The sequence below is a fragment of the Gossypium raimondii genome, chromosome 2 (assembly GCF_025698545.1).
Source record: "Gossypium raimondii isolate GPD5lz chromosome 2, ASM2569854v1, whole genome shotgun sequence".
Taxonomy (NCBI): Eukaryota; Viridiplantae; Streptophyta; class Magnoliopsida; order Malvales; family Malvaceae; genus Gossypium; species Gossypium raimondii.
The window spans coordinates 6868540-6886692 of record NC_068566.1 but is presented as its reverse complement, the minus strand read 5'-3'; the positions used below and the strand labels follow the sequence as shown (position 1 = coordinate 6886692).

Here is an 18153-nt window from a genome sequence, read left to right as displayed (position 1 = left end):
GATAGTTCTAATCATTGTATACGAAAACTAATGTCCCGTATAACTTTTGTAATATTAATTATGATTTGAGATGTTTTAATATTCGATTAAATTTAAAATTGAATTTAGTCTAAATTTATCTTTTAGAAAATTATATTAATAATATAATTAAAGTATAAATATAAATATAAATCCCGAACTTATAAAACGAATTATTATAATATAATTGAATATAAAGATGTCAAATTATTTAATCACAAATGTAATTTATTTCTAAAAATTTAGGAACCCTAATTTTTTTATATTCGCGTTACTCTAATTCAAGATGTTACTTGAAAAATATCGAATCCAACACCTTTCGGATGAAAATACTTAATGCACCCACAAAACATGAGTAAATGCAGTGGCAGACCTGCCTAGTAGTGCCTATCTCCCTTCTATATATTTTGTCACCCACTCACTGGTTTTACTTGTACTCATCAAGCAAAACATAGCAAAAAAGAAAAATGGCAAAATCAGCAGAGGAAGAGAACCAACAAAAAGCTTTTGGTTGGGCTGCTACTGATAATTCTGGAATCCTCTCCCCTTTCAATTTTTCCAGAAGGTAATTCCATATATCTCTTACTTAATTCTTTCTTTTTCCTTCTTTGCTATTTTCTGCCCCATTTTTTTGCCTTTTACTCAACGTGTGTTTTTGGCTAGTTTTCACGTGCGTGTTGTGGTTGATTACTAAATGCAACGTTTGATCGATGAAAAATATAAACTTGACTGTTGATTAGTAATAAAAAGAATATGAAAAAGATGGAACTTTTTTATTATTTAATAGATAAATCCTGTGTTAGTGACTTAGTTTATTATTTGACCTTTATTAAATTTATCCCTACACGTTTTTTCATGCAAAAGGATAAAATAAAATGGAAAATTCATGTAAAAAGATGTGCCATTGAAGAAGTAGCTCATGCACTAGCTAGTTATGTCGCCATGGAGGGATCTATATATGAAAAGAAAGAAGGGCCTTTCTGGGTTTTATGCAACTGTTAATGGAATCTAGTTTGTCCAAAAAAAAAAAACGCAATCTTGACTTTTTTTTTTTTGGTACACTTATTTAATCTCTTTGATTACTACAGCAGGAAGGTGAGCCAACTACCATTTGGACTAACCAAGTTCAAATTTAAGCTCTATTTGTTAGGAGAGAGTTTTTTTGTTTACCTCATTGGTATCCAGCATGAGGATTATGATATTAACAAATCAGTTTATTCAATCTTTACCTTATATGTGTATTTGGTGTGATCATGGTTGTTACAAATTTTATTTCAATATTTTTGCAGGGAAAATGGTGATGATGATGTCACTTTAAAAATTCTTTACTGTGGAGTGTGCCATTCAGACCTACATACTTTGAGAAATGACTGGGGTTTCTCCTTTTACCCTGTTGTTCCTGGGTATGATACATAATCTTATATGGTAACATGTATTGTAAATTATGAGGCTAATCTGCAGTGATCAAGGAATTAGCTATAGTGTGTTTTGATGTGGTTATGTTTCTTCTTTCTTCATATCATGTTATTTCGGATAAGAAGCCTCAACCTTTAAGTAAACTTTGTGTTAACTAGATGCGCTAAGGTAGCTCTTGACTAGTATTAGAACCAGCCATGTTAAGTAAATATGTACTTAAATTGTGCAAAGCAATTCCTATAAACTTGTTTAACCTCAATAGCACTCCCATGCATTACTGATTCTCTGTAATATCGTCTTTAAATTGTTCTTCATACTATCAAAGCATAACATTTTATCGGATGCATCTTATAATTTTCTTCGTCAAAAGATATTGGGGGTCCTGCTATGAAATAAGCTTGGCTGCCAACAACCATGCGGTCTGCAATGCTGGTTGAGGATTCCTATTTCTCCATGTAAAAGAGAGTTGAGCTGACCAAGCAGGCCTAGAGTAGTTGCTAACTGTTTATCTATCGTATTAATATTGTTACGTCTTATGTAGATTTCTTTTCCTTTCCTTTGAAGCATTGAGAACTGATTAGGAACTTTTTGGTTGAGTTGCTAGTTAAATGGTTTTATCGAGGATAGTGATATCGTTTGATGGACATTGTTATCTTCCTAGTCCATCTTACTGGAACGTGCATAAATAATGCATGATTTGTCGCACAGGCATGAAATTTCAGGTGTTGTGACCGAAGTGGGGAAGAATGTGACAAAATTCAATATTGGTGACCGGGTTGGGGTTGGGGTTTTGGTTGGTTCCTGCAAGACATGTGAATGCTGCGAGCAGGATCTGGAGAACTACTGCCCTCGTATAATATTTACCTACAACTCTTACAATCCAGATGGGACAAAAAATTATGGTGGTTATTCGGATATGATTGTGGTTGACCAGCGCTATGTGCTACGGTTTCCTGATAACTTGCCACTGGATGCGGGTGCACCATTGTTATGTGCAGGGATCACAGTGTACAGCCCTATGAAGTATTATGGAATGACCGAGGCAGGCAAGCATCTAGGTGTTTCTGGACTTGGTGGGCTTGGTCATGTTGCTGTGAAGATCGGTAAGGCCTTTGGATTGAAAGTCACTGCCATTAGTAGCTCCCCACAGAAGGAGTCTGAAGCAATCAATAGACTTGGTGCTGACTCATTCCTTGTTTCTAACGATCCGGAAAAAATGAAGGTACACAATAAGTTGACTTAGGCCTCTTGATGCCTCAGAGTTTGAACGGTTCAATCATGATCCAACACTGAAGCAGCTGGTTCGATTATGAACTGCTCTTTCAGCTGTTGGCAGACATTTTGGCTAAAAGTTTCATTGTGGTTCGATTATGAAGTGCTTACTAGCACTTCAATGCTTATAAATTGTAATGGTTTAATCTAGTTTGTGCTTACTCTTTGCAGTCAGCTATTGGTACCATGGACTATATCATTGACACAGTGTCTGCGGTCCATCCCCTACTTCCACTGCTTAGTCTGCTGAAGGTGAATGGAAAATTGGTCACTGTGGGATTGCCTAATAAGCCACTCGAATTGCCTGTTTTTCCTTTAGTCATGGGTAAACTCCCCTCTTTATAGGCCTTAAATTACACCAAAACATTTACAAAATAAAGTTATATATATAATTCCCATAGCAGAACTTTGCATTGGTAATGAAGGTAATCACCTATTGACTGCTGTGAACTTGGCTTGATTATTTTGGCTTACAGGACGGAAGCTTATTGGAGGAAGTGATGTTGGAGGGATGAAAGAAACTCAGGAGATGCTAGACTTCTGTGCCAAGCACAATATCACTGCAGATATCGAGCTGATTCGGATAGAGGAAATCAATACGGCCATGGAAAGGCTTGCTAAATCTGATGTCAGATACCGATTTGTGATTGATGTGGCAAATTCCTTGTCACAGTAGGGTTCATTGTGAAGGAACTAGTCCAGTAAGTTTAAAGATTATGATCTTAATGGAGAAGAGAAAACAGATGAACTTTGATGGCTTGGGACTTGTAATGCTATATAATAATAATTTATATGAAATGATTTTGTGGTGTTCTGCTTCATGTTATCTCTGTTGGTCGGATGGAATCTTTATTTTAACCTCACTATTATTTTTGCAGTCAATAAAAGGAAATAGTTGCCTAATCAAAATAAACAAATTTCATTGCCTTGTGCCGTGCGACTAGGAGTCTCCAAATTTTAACCCACTTTTTATTTGCTTCAACAATGATAGTTATCTTCAAAGGATGAAGTTGCAATAAATCACCACCATCTAAATTGATAACTCTTGCAGCCTTCTATCTCAAATAAAAGGTGTTATTTCGGTTGATTAAAAGCTGAAAAAGTTTATCTCAATCCAGTGTGTTGCTTCGGTAAGTCCAAAATTAGAAGTGATGTCCATTCGTTGAAAGTATTAAAGCACTTTTGGATTTGCAATTTTGAGAGAAGAAGATTTTTTATTACTATATGTTTTTTCATTCTAATTTATAATTATTCAAGAGTGTAACATACTGATTACAATTATATTTAAATTAGATCAGATCGACCAAATCGAAAATCAATTACAATAATTTAAAAATTGTTTGGATTGGAAATTGAGAAAACCGAACCAAAAAACCTAGGTGGACTGATTTTAAAAATTTTGGGTTATATCAGCAAGGGCCAAGCCGAAAAGCCCAAACGTCCCAGAACCACAAAAGTCCACATCATTTTTAAAATTCAGCCCAAAAAGAAAAAAACCGAAAATTTTAATTTAAAAAAAAAAGAAGATCAACAAGTCCTACACTATCAGTCGATTGTGCCTAGGCCTAAAGACAAGTCCCAACACTCCCACTCCAAGTCTACCCCACAAAGATACGAAAGCAACCCCGCTCACTGTGCTGGCTGCTTGTTCTGCTTCAGCCTGCCATTCACAGTCTCACACCTCCCCGCCGGCCACCTGGAGCTTGGAGGTGAGAGTGAGACTTTTCTCTCTTTTTAAAGCTTAATAGTTAATGGTTAATACTTGGGTTTTTGGCTTTGCTTATTATGGGTTATTTTTGTTAATGCTATTATATTATGTTTGTCGAAACCGTTTTTTGAAAAACAAAAATATTTTAGGTTGTCGACCTTTTAAAAAATTAAAATTGGGAGTCGCCACCAATCTTTATTAGGGTGTGATTGGATCATCTAAAAAAACGGCTTTGGTCTACGAGTTTTAGAAAAACGGATCCGGGAATCAGTTACGTATGAGGAAGGATTAGCACCCTCGTAACGCCTAAAATTGGTACCTAGTTAATTAATTAGTGTCTTAAGGTCGAGAATTTGGAAAAAACGTAATCCTTAGCAAAACTTAAAAGGCTACGTATTAAGACCCTTATTATTTCAGAGAAAGAAGATACCACACCCAATGCGTTAGGGCACAACATTCTAATTTTACCCAAAATGAATTGGGCCAAAATACTTGTACAATAAAATTTTAAAAGAACATCCACTTATCCAAGATTTAAGAAATCACACCCAATACGTTAGGGCACGATTCCTCTAGAATCCCAAACTCGAATATTTCCTTTACTTTAAAAGAACATCCACTTATCCAAGATTTAAGAAATCACACCCAATACGTTAGGGCACAATTCCTTTAAAATCCCAAATTCGGAATATTTCCTTTATTATTTTTAAAAATCTTCATTTCGAGAAATCAATGCGTCACATCCAATACGTTAGGACACAACGTGTTGAATTCCCAATAATGAGTTTTATTTTTGATTGAAGAGAATGCTCGATTATCGGATTTAACGAAGAAAATTGGAACCCAATACGTTAGGGCTCAATTCCTTGAAAATCCTAAATACGAACATTATCTCAATTTTAAAAATTTTCTATCTTTAAATTTGAGTAAAAATGATGTAACGTGATTTTATACATGCAAATGCTATAATAACAATAACAATAATAAATACATCATCGACATAAAAATAATATAAGCAAATGAATAAACAAAATAAAAAGGTAATCCATGACATGCAAAATATTAAATGTAAACACAATTATACAATGGATGGGATAGCAAACAAATAAATAAGGATCAAAAGATGTACACATGGAAATTATGAAGATTAAAATATACATATAATTTACAAATAAAAGTTTAGGTCATAGAATTTTATATAAATAAAATACATAATATACTTATGAAAATAAAGAAAAAAATATAATTATACGTACATATATAAAATAATAAAATAAGTATATTTTAAAAAAAAAAAAAATGGTGAGTATTTAATCACTTAAAAAATGTAAATATACACATATAAATATGAAAATATTCATTAAAAAAATATAGGAAAATATTCGTTTTAAAATATATATATATATGTGTACATATAAAAGGAATATATATAGATAAAAAATAGAATAAAAATAATAATTACACTCTTAATTAATAAAATAAATAAAAAGAACATAAAAAACTAAATTGAATCGCAATTTAAAAATCTGGGGTAAATCCGCAAATAAATAAAAGTAAAAGGACTAATTTGAACGCGCGAATTACATAGAGGGGCTGGAAGGGAAATTTTCCCTTCTCCTCTAAAACGGTGTCGTTCAAAAGGATTAAATTGGAATTTAAAATAAATAAAAGGGTAAATTAAAAAAAATAAGAAAACTTAATTACAAAAACATTAAAAGGCGGAGGGGCTAAATAAAAAAAATAAATAAAATTTGCAGTGGTATCACCTTCTCCCTTTTTTTTAAAATCGTAAATAAGTAAAAATAATCGAAAGAAAAAAAATAGTAAACCACCTTTAAAAAACTGTCAATCGTTCTTTTTTATTCCTCCTCTTTTTCTCCCCCCTTTTTTCTTTTTTTCTTCCTCCTCTTTTTTCTTTTTTTCTTCTTTACAATGAAGGGAGAGGCCTCTATTTATAGTTGAGCCTCCCCAAATCCAACAGAGATGATCAATTACATCAACGGCTGAGATTAAAGGGTATCTACAAATTAAATCTCTAAGATTACAAAATCATATATTCTAATATTGCATATCATATCTAAGATTATATATCATATCTAAGATTGCATATCATATCTAAGATTGCATATATCATATCTAGGATTGCATATCATATCTAAGATTGCATATCCTCAAAAATTATGTTTCCATATGTGAGCCCGGGCTAAAATTGGGTATTACAATGTTAGTGACTTAGTGCTGCTAGCTTAGCTTGTTAATTCAAAATGTTAGGGGTTGATTAGTTATATTTTATATTTCTAAAGAAATATCATTTTATTATTTTTAATCACTATTTGTCTATATTTGTGATTATAGCATGAAAATAATCGATAGCTCAAATCCATCAAGTCAACCATCATTTGAACAATCTTCTCGATCGAGTCGTTCTAAATTTAATCCTGCTTGAGCATATTTGGTGGAAGGAAGAGCCAATGCTCGAAAGAAAAGGCTCACATGTACATTTTGTGCCAAACGTGTAGGTATACATAGAATGAAAATGCATCTTGCTGGTAGAAGGGGTGATGTTGGGGCATGCAAGAAAGTGTCTTTAGATGTGCAGTACCGTATGGAAGAAAACTTAGCTGAATATGAAGTTCACAAAAGAGAGAATGAAACAGTAAGAGAAGCATTGAATTCATTCCGGCGTAGTGTGCATCAATTTGAAGGTGGCGTGCCAGAAGAGCAAGATGTTAAAATCTTAGTGAAGGCAATAGCATGACAAGCAAAAAGAAAAAGAAAACGGCTTGCAAATATTGCTTCTTATTTTTCTAGTGGGACAACTGTCGACTCACAACCCACTATCAAGGCTGCATTAAGAGCAAAGAAAGGTGGCATCAAGTGGGCATGACAATGGCTCGATTTTTTAATTGATTCTTGTATCCCGATCAATGCTTCACATTCATATTATTATAAAAAAATGGTTGATGCCATAACATTTGTGGGATTGGAATACAAAGCTCCGTCATGCATTGCGAACCAATCTACTAAACGACTTAAAGAGGGAATTACAATTGCCTGTTAATTCCTATAAAAGCATTTGTGGGAAATGTGGATGCACCATAATGGGAGAGGGGTGAAAAGATATGAGACAAAGGTCATTAGTCAATTTTAAAGTGTATTGTTCTAGAGAATTATGCTTCATCAAATCCATTGATGCATCTGGTTTGATTTCAGATGTCAAAACTCTTTGCAAAATATTTTAGGAGATTTTGGAAATTGATTGTTGTGCGGAAGCGTGTACAAGAGTAAAATTATTATACTGAAAAATCACACTAAGTTCAATTCCCAGGAAAGAGAGGTGGATCACGTGGATCACTTAAGTACCAGGTTTTTCCTAGCCAGAATATCCCTCTATCGTAATTTAACCACACAATAAATCACTACAATCACACTCACAAAAATGTAAAATAAACAATAAAGAACACAAGAATTTTAATGAGGTTCAGCAAATTTTGCCTACATCCTCGGGCACTAACAAATATATTTCACTCCAAAATACAAGTGAAAATTTACAAATAAAGAGAGAGAACAATGCCTTAAGGAGAGAATGACAAATGTAGGGGATGAGTGAAAATGAGAAATGGTTAGGCCTATTTATAGTTGAGATTCAAGGATCAACTTGCAAAGTCACTATACAATTAGGGACCAAAAATTGCAAATATCTCATGCCAAATTTCAATCCTACTCTTAGTGCCTTAAATCTCTTATTTCCAGTGCCAACATTTTGATACCCATATCTTTGACTTTTCTAAATATGGATGATTGCCAATAATCTCCACCTTGAAGATTTGATTAGGATAATCTTATCTTCACACAATTCTTTCTGCCTTTGACAACAATACTTGATAGTGCCTTCTTCAACTGTTAAACTTACAGGATATTGACCAAGTTCAAACAATGTTCGAACTTGGTTGTTGTTACCACCTTCGTCATCATATCTATAGTCTTAATCTTCTGAAGATGAATTTTGCCCTCATCAATAATTTCTAGCACAAAATGGAATCATACGTCGATATGCTTTGTACGTGCATGATAGACTTGATTCTTTGCTAAATGAATAACACTTTGACTATCACAATACACATTAATATGCTCCTGAACCAATCCCAAGGTTTTAACCATACATTGTAACCAAATAGCTTCCTTTACAGCCTCTGTTACAGCCATGTATTCGGCTTCTGTGGTTGACAATGCAACTGTAGACTGCAGTGTAGACTTCCAACTTATTTGTCCTCCAGCAAGTGTAAACACATAACCGGTGGTTGATCTTCGTTTGTCCAAATCACCGGCATAGTCAGAATCAACGTACCCAATAACACATTTACCAAGTGTAGTATCCTGCTTGAATAGTAATCCAACATCCATGGTCTTTTGACTATATTGTAGAATCCATTTCACAACTTGCCAATGTCCTTTTCCAGGATTATGCATATACCTGCTCACTATACTAACTGCCTGTGAAATGTCGGGTCTTTTACACACCATTGCATATATCAAGCTACCTACTGCATTAGAATACGGAACTTGTAACATGTATTCTTGTTCCGTATTCATCGAAGGAGATAGTTGTGCAGAAAGCTTGAAATGAGAAGCCAACGGGGTACTTACAGGTTTTGTCTGCTCGTTCATGCCAAACTGCTGTAGTACCTTCTTCAAATATTACTTTTGAGACAAGCTAACTCTGCCATGAGCTCTATCTCTACATATTTCCATGCCAAGAATCTTTTTAACTTCATCTAGATCTTTCATCTCAAACTCAAGGTTGAGTTGAGTCTTCAATCTATCAATTTCAACTTTGCTCTTATATGCTATCAACATATCATCAACATATAAGAGCAAATATATGAAAATTCTTTCTTGTAGCTTCTGAAAATACACGCAATAATCAAATTTACTTCTTGTGTACCTTTGCCCTTTCATGAACTGATCAAATCGTTTGTACCACTGCCTCAAAGATTGTTTCAATCAATAAAGTGACTTTGTCAGTTTGCAAACCCAATTTTCTTTATCAGCAACATTGATTCCATCTGGTTGAGTCATATAAATTTCCTCTTCCAAATCACCATGTAAAAACGCGGTCTTCACATCGAGCTGAACTAGTTCAAGATCATATTGTGCAACCAAGGCTAGCAAAATCCGAATAGATGAATGCTTCATAACTGGAGAAAACACTTCATTGTAATCTATTCCTTCTTTCTGAGCGTAACCTTTTGCTACCAATCTAGCCTTGTATCGAATTTCATTTTTACTAGGAAATCCTTTCTTCTTTGCATATACCCATTTGCATCCAATTACCTTCTTTCCTTTGAGCAGTGTCACCAACTCCCAAGTCCTATTTTTATGAAGAGACTGTATTTCTTCATTCATAGCTTGCTTCCACTTTATACCATCAGGGTTACTTTTTACTTTTGTGTAAGTAGAACAAACATCATCATCTGTAATTGGAAGTGCATAAGCCACCATATCATCAAAGCGAGCAGGCATACGAATCTCTCTTCTTGGCCTCCTATATGCAATTGAATCTTGTTGTTGTAGAAGTTCTTAGGTCGAAACTTCATCATCATTTATTACTCCTTCAATATTAGTTGGATCATCATTAACCTTTTCAAGCTCCACCTGCTGTAAAGTACAACTGGTTTTGTCATCCTTTTGTGAATCCTTATTCTTCATCATGGTTGATTCATCAAAAGTCACATTTCTACTGAAAACAATCTTCCTCATATCAGGACACCAAAGACAGTATCCTTTTACTCCACTAGTTACACCTACGAATAATGTTTTTTTTGCTCTTGGGTCTAATTTAGATTCTTTTACATGATACTATGCAGTGGAACCAAAAACATGTAAAGAATCATAATCAATAGTAGGTTTACCAGTCCACATCTCCATAGGAGTTTTTTCTTTTATTGCAGCTGATGGCAATCGATTAATTAGATGGCACGCATATGTAACTGCCTTAGCCCAAAATTCCTTGCCCAATCCAGCATTGGACAACATACATCGAACTTTCTCCAGTATAGTCTGATTCATACGTTCTGCCACCCCATTCTGCTGTGGTGCATCTCGAACAGTGAAGTGTCGCACAATGCCCTCATCTTGACATACTTGTAGAAATGGATCATTCTTGTAATCAGTACCATTGTCTAATCGAAGTCGTTTGACCTTTCGACCAGTCTGAGTCTCTACCATCTTCTTCCATTTCAAAAATACATCCAAAACTTCACTTTTTCTTTTCATTAGATACACCCATACTTTTCTTGAATAATCATTGACAAAAGTAACAAAATAATGCATACCTCCCAAAGAAGCCACTTTGGTAGGTCCTCATACATCACTGTGAACGTAGTCCAGAATTCCTTTCGTATTGTGAATTGCTGAACCAAATTTTACCCTCGTCTGCTTGCCCAGAACACAATGTTCACAAAATTCTAATTTGCAAGAATTTGCACCTTTCAACAAGCCTTGCTTCGCTAAATTCTGCAAAGCTTTTTCATCAGCATGTCCCAATCGCATATGCCATAACCTGGTAGCCTCTGAATCTGCATCTTTCGCAGAAGCTGTTGATGTTCATCCAATAATTGTACTTCCATTTAAATTTTACAGGTTATTTCTTATTATGCCTTTCATCACCGTCAATACCCAGCAACTACCTTTAGTAATCCATCTCTCAAAGTGATTGTGAGAATTTTAGATTCTAGGACCCCTAATGAGATGAGATTTTTCTTCAAGCTAGGTACGTAGCAAACATCTGTCAAGACTTGGATTGAGCTGTCGTGATTCTTCAATTGGATTGTACCTACTCCCATTGTCTTACAAGCACTGTTATTGCCCATAAAAACAACTTCACCTTCTAGTTCTTTAAGACTAGAAAACCAGTCATTATTAGGACACATATGGTAAGTACATCCCAAATCCAAAATCCACTCATCTATATGACATGCCACTGCCATGCCAACCAAGCTAAAGTCTGACTCCTCATCATGCTCCACTACACATGCATCAAAAATAGCCTTGCCCTTTTTTAACTTAGGATAATTCTTTTTCCAATGCCCTTTCTCACGATAAAAAGCACATTCATCTTTGGCAAGTCTCCCTTTGGACTTACTCCTTCTACTGTGTTTGTTGTCATGAACGGCCTCTTCATCATTAAGACTTCTTCAGTTGTATCTCTGTGATCTATTTTATCTTTCTTTCGAGTCTCAGATCTATACAATGCATTACAGACTGCATCAAATGTGATCGTATCATTCATATGAAGCAATGTGGTGGTAAGATGATCATATTCATCAGGAAGAAAATTCAACAACAATAATGCCTTGTCTTCATCTTCAAATTTCTCATCCAAATTTAGCAAGTCTACTAAAATTTTATTGAATGAGTTCACATGGTCATTCATCAACATACCAGGTGCATTCGTGAATCGATAAAGTTTCTTTTTCATATAAAGCCTATTTTCAAGACTTTTTGTTAGAAACTTTTCTTCCAGTGTATCCCACAAATTTTTCGCTGATGTCTCCCTCATGACAGAGTACTTCTTCTCTTTGGCCAAACATAGGCAGATTGTACCACACGCTTGCCTATTGATCTTGGCCCACTCCTTGTCATCCATCTTGTCAAGTTTTTCTTCAAAAGCTATATCCAACTCTTGTTGACATAAGACATCCAGGATCTCACATTGTCACATACCAAAATTATTGATACCATCAAATTTCTCTACTTCAAATTTTGCATTGGTCACAATAGTCTTTGCTGATGACGATGCCTCTGCCATTTTCCCCCTCAATCCCAACTACTATATATGTGAATAGTACTGTCGACGTAAATAGTGTCGTGGATGAGCAATATCGTATATGTAAATAGTATCGTAAATGGTCGTATTCCCCAAGTACGAACTTGGCGCTGATACCAATTGTTGTGCGGAAGCGTGTAAAAGAGTAAAATTATTGTACTGAAAAATCACACTCAGTTTAATTCCCAAGAAAGAGAGGTGGATCACGTGGATCACTTAAGTACCAGGTCTTTCCTAGCCAGAATATCCCTCTATCGTAATTTAATCGCACAATAAATCACTACAATCACACTAACAAAATATGCAAAATAAACAATAAAGAACACAAGAATTTTAACGAGGTTCAACAAATTTTGCCTACGTCCTCGGGCACTAACAAATATATTTCACTCCAAAATACAAGTGAAAATTTACAAATAAAGAGAGAGAACAATGCCTTAAGGAGAGAATGGAAAATGTGGGGAATGAGTGAAAATGAGAAATGGTTAGGCCTATTTATAGTTGAGATTCAGGGATCAACTTGCAAAGTCACTATACAATTAAGGACCAAAAATTACAAATATCTCATGCTAAATTTTAATCCCACTTTTAGTGCCTTAAATCTCTTATTTCCAGTGCCAACATTTTGATACCCATATCTTTGACTTTTCTAAATATGGATGGTTGCCAATATTTTTAATCTGAGCAATGTGCTGCAGCTAATTACAAATAATACTACAAATAATAAAGTGGTTGGGAGATTACTTAATGAGAAGTATCCGAACATCTTATGGTCACCATGTGCAACACATTGTATCAATTTGATTTTGAAGGATATTGGTAAAATATCTCATGTTGAGTGTGATTTCTCTATTACCGTTTTTGTGTATAATCATAAATGGACTTTGGGTTGGTTAAGAAGAAGAGAAGGGTGGACAAAGATTTGTCGTCCTATTGAGACACGTTTTGTTACTACTTTTATTACTTTGAAGAGTTTGCATGATCATAAGTGTGATTTGCAAGCCATGGTCACTTCTAGAAAGATTATTGCTTGGAATGGCTCCAAAACAACCAAGGCATAGAATGCTCAAAATATTATTTTGATCAATAAGTTTTGGAATAATTGCTTGGTGGTTATGAAAATTGTTGGTCCATTTTTACAGTTGTTGAGACTTTTGGATTCAAATGAGAAACTTGCTTTGGGCTATGTTTATGATGGAATGCTTAGAGCAAGCAAAGCCATTAGAGAAAACTTTCGGCACAAACGAAGTTTGTACAAGCATTACACTTCGATTTTGGAAGATAGATGGGGGCACCAAATGCGTCAAGATATCCATGCAGCTGCATATTGGTTGAATCCAACATTTCAATATGAGGCCAAGAACCAATGTCAAGACGTAGCTGTCATGGAAGGATTTCTACTAATTCTTGCCAATAAACATATTTCAAGTGGTAAAAGATTGGTCGAAGAGTGTTGTTTTTTTTTCGAGAGCATAATGGTAATTTTGGAAGAAAGTTCACATTTATTTATAGCAAAACTAGAAGGCCAAGTAAAAAAAAGTTATCTACTATGTTACTTATCTATTTATATAACTGTAAATTTGTAATAAATTATCTAATATATTTGTTTTCCTAGACGAGTGGTGGAGGTTCTTTGGTCATGGTGCTCCAAATTTGCAAAAGCTAGCTATAAGACTTTTGAGCCAAGCTGTTACATCTTCCGGTTGTGAACGAAATTGGGTTGTGTTTGAAACAATACACACAAAGCGAAGAAATAGAATGGAGCACCAAAGGTTGAATGACCTTGTCTTTGTGCATTGCAATCTCCCTTTGAAAAATAGGCAAGTTCTCTAGTGCATTATGGATTTTTTATTTAGTTGTGTTGAGTGAAATATTTAAATTTGACTACATTACTTTAATTTGTAAAATTTTTAACAAGAACATATTTTTAGATCCTATTGATTTTGAGTGTATTGACAAAATCGATATTTGGATCATTCAGGATAAAAGTTTGGCACAACCCAACTTTAATATTGAAGAGTTAAAAAATATGATGGGTGGCCCGACTTGAAGGCAAAAATATAGACCCGAAAAATAAGTTTAGACAAAAAAATAAAAATGGATTAAGCCTTAGGTAAGGTATTTTTGGCCCGGGCCCGACTGGGCCCAAATTCACTAAAGGACAAAAAAATATTACGTAAAAAGGTAATTATAAGAGAGAAAAAAATGAAAAGATGAGTGATGGATTTAAAATTTTAGTTAGTCAATGTATATGTATGTATGTATATGATTACAATTTCATATATAGATATGTATATGATCACAAGATAATTGTCTGGACTATAATAAAATGCCTTAATAAGCTTGGTGTCACAATTCAAATGATACCAACTCGGTAAAAATATGAAAATGCCAAAGTTTTTTTTTTTAATATAGACTATAGAGATAATTTTATCATTTAAACATTTATAAAATAAATTAACTTTATCCAATACTCTTAAACTAACTACGTAAATAATCATTTTCTCAATTAAAACTACTCATTTGTTTTTTTGTCTTTATCCATGTAACTTCTAATTATTAGAGAAAAAAAAGTGATCCACTTTTATTCTAAATATTATTATTTCTTAGCATGTAAAATTTATATATGAATTATTTTTTAAAATGTAAAATTATATATAATATATTAGTGATAAATTCTAGTCACTAATTAATTATGTTTTTTTCACTTTTTTTTTTTGAGATAGGTCTGTTAAAGGATCAGATTGTTCACACAACCTTGAGGTGCGCTCGAAATGTGGAAGAGTTTGAACAAAAATATAAGTCTCGAAAAATGGGCTACGGCAAAAAAATTATTCTCGTTGTAAAATATGAGTTAGGTTTGGACTCCAACATTCAAGGATCGAGCCCAGCCCATTTTCTATTTTTTAATATATAAATATTTATTTTATATTTATATAGTATGTAATTTATATAAAATAAAATATATAATACTATAATGTAAACATTAGTAGATATGTTTAGTTATCTTTGATTAAAATTTAATAAAAAAGATTTACTAAAAAATAAAAAATATATATTAAACTAAAAATAATATATTTTAAATGAATTAAAAATAATATGGATGAACTTAAAATAAGCTTGGGTTATCCATTTTCAAATATGAGCGACCTTAGACAAAACTTGAGGTTCATATTTCGAGTCGAGTTGAGTTTAGGCAAGTATAAAATGTGTTAATATATCACTACATAGGCCCGACCCATACACATCTCTATTTGAAGATTAGGGTTTTGTTTAATTCATATATAAATACATATGTATATTATCACTAGCTAGTTTATATGTAGATATGCATGCATATGGAATAACTTAAACTTATTTTAAATTTTATTTTAAATAACATTTATTACCTTCTATTCTATTGTATAAATGTTAAAATTAAAAAAAAGTTGACTCAATCATAAGTTTTATATAAGTATGAAGCATACAATATATTTCTTCCTTATTTTACTTTTTTGAAAAACTTAATTTAAACAATTTCTTTTGAGTTTTTTTAATATATCTAATTTAATTTTTCAAATAAACTATATATGTATGCATATGATCGCTGGTTCATAGTTACCAGAACTAAACCATACTATCAAATGAATCAAGAATTGATTGTCCAATCGATCCATCCAATACCATAAAATTAGTAAAAATAAATTAAACCGCTAAAACCGATTAGATCAATTAAAACTAGTTGAATTAAAATGAATGCTTATATTTTTTTCCTATTTTTCTTAATTTTTCTAATTTTCTTTATGAATTTTAAGATTTTTTGAGTTTTTATAATTTTTTCATAATTGAACCAATCATCAATTGGTTGGATTGAAAATTAGTGGTTTGATGGATTTGATTACCTATTTAATTTTCACCACATTGCATATATTATCCATCATGTGTTCACATTATCACTATGCATGTATGTATGTAATCACTAGTTAAAATATTAAAAGATAACACTCTCTTGATTTTAAATTCCAAACATAACATAGAAATCTTGGTTACCATAATTTGTGCATACGTTCTTGTTTATGATTTGTTAATTGGATTTAAATGATTCGTTGTAAAATTTGTTTCTATTTTAGTTGTTAATGTTGTGTAAGATTATTAACTGGTGAATCAAATTAAATTTTAATTTTAATTGTCTTAAATATATTACATGCCTTTATTCATAACTTAATTTTAGGTTACCTAAGTTTCATTTTTGGCATAATTTCAAGAAATACCTTCAACGTTTATAGGTTTTTGGGTTTTAGCCCTTAATCTTTTTATTTTTTTGATTGACACTCTTAATGTTATGATTTTTTCAAAAATCAATTCAATTTTAACGGTAAATGTGAGTTGGCTGTCAATCAAATTGCAGGTCAACAAAATAGCCTATACGGCATGATACATAAGCACGATGTCATAAATGATGTCATCTATAAAAAAAATTGTTTTGAGTGCAGTAAAATCAATGAAAACTAATAACAAAATAAATAAAATAAAAAATAAAAAATTTCTTCTACATAAAATAGATCATCAAATAAATCGCAAATACTAATGAAAGCTAACAGCGAAACAAAAAAAAAGATAATTTAATTAGTACCTTGTTAAAGTTTAATTGAGTACCCCAATGATGAAGAAAATAGTAGAAGTAATCAAGCATCTCTGGCAACGACTTGAACTCCTTTGGACCGAGCCGAACACGACCCGAATCCGATGACTCATCCAACTTCTTCTCCAACCTTTCTTTCTCTACGGACTTCTCCACTTTCTGCTTTTTGGAAACTTCTTCGGTCTCTTCGTCGTCTTTCTCTCTCCCGCGCTTCGATTTAGAGTCACCATTAGCGTCGTCTCTGGCATTAGGGTTTTGGGTAAAGGAGTCAAGGTTTTCAAGATCCATGTCTTCAGTTGGTGGGTTGGCCTCGGTAGGCTCCGGCGATGCCTCTTTCTCCGCCATTGAAGAAGATAAGATTTTAAACCCTAGAATGTTTAGTGGTAGTGGAGGAGTTAATAGAGTTTGCACAAAGGTTTATTTAGTTTCCCATGGGTAGATATGTGATGAGGAAGACGAATCAAGCTGTGCATGTACTAGCTGATGCAAGATCGTTGGTGGGTGGATTTCTAGAGAATGGATTTGTGAGAGGCTACCTAAGGAAGCTTGTTGGTTTTATTTTATTGGTTTCCATCTGTAGTTGAGGGTATTTTTTACAATTATGCCTTCATTTTTTTTGTTAATTTAATTATGAAGTTCACCCCTTTATTTTATGAAAATTCAAAATTTAGATTTTTTTTTTACTTTTATTTGTTAAAAATTAGTTATCATATTTTAGAATAATTAAGAAGTTAGTCTAATTGTTGGTAAATGCATCAACTTTAATTGTTAGTTTATTGTGATAAATGCTTGGAATATTGGTTTTGATAATTCATTGCGTATAAGTTATGCAACTATTAATTTCCAAATCAACGAGTTAACAATAGAATTCAATACCGTGATCAATTGTATTAACTTATCAATTTCCGTAAAATATGATCAAATTTTAGAAGATTAAAATAAAGATACTAGATTAATAAAGTAGAAGGATGGAATTAAGAAGTATATCTATTTTTAATACCAAAATCATATACAGTCAAATATCATATGTACTTTATATCTCATAGACATACAAAAATTACATTAATATTGTAATCACTGAATTTTGTCCGGTCTGAAGACATACAAAAATTATATTAATATTGTAATCACTAAATTTTGTCCGGTCTGAATTTCGTGTTTTATTTTATTTTATTTTATTATATATATTTAAAAAATTATGATTTTTGGGTTTGCCTCATATGGGCCCAATGATTGGGCCTGTGGGGATTGGATAATTAGGTTTTAAATAATTTGATCTTGGACTTGTTT

At 32.9% G+C, this 18153-nt stretch overlaps 1 protein-coding gene across 1 annotated transcript; it reads left to right on the top strand.

The window, feature by feature from the left end:
- Positions 1-327: 327 nt before the first annotated feature.
- Positions 328-3527, top strand: LOC105787897 (probable cinnamyl alcohol dehydrogenase 9). Its single transcript, XM_012614498.2, has 5 exons — positions 328-583; positions 1308-1421; positions 2143-2656; positions 2878-3031; positions 3183-3527. Exons 1-5 carry the CDS (start codon positions 486-488, stop codon positions 3380-3382), a joined length of 1080 nt encoding a protein of 359 aa, XP_012469952.1. The 5' UTR covers positions 328-485; the 3' UTR covers positions 3383-3527.
- Positions 3528-18153: the final 14626 nt, after the last annotated feature.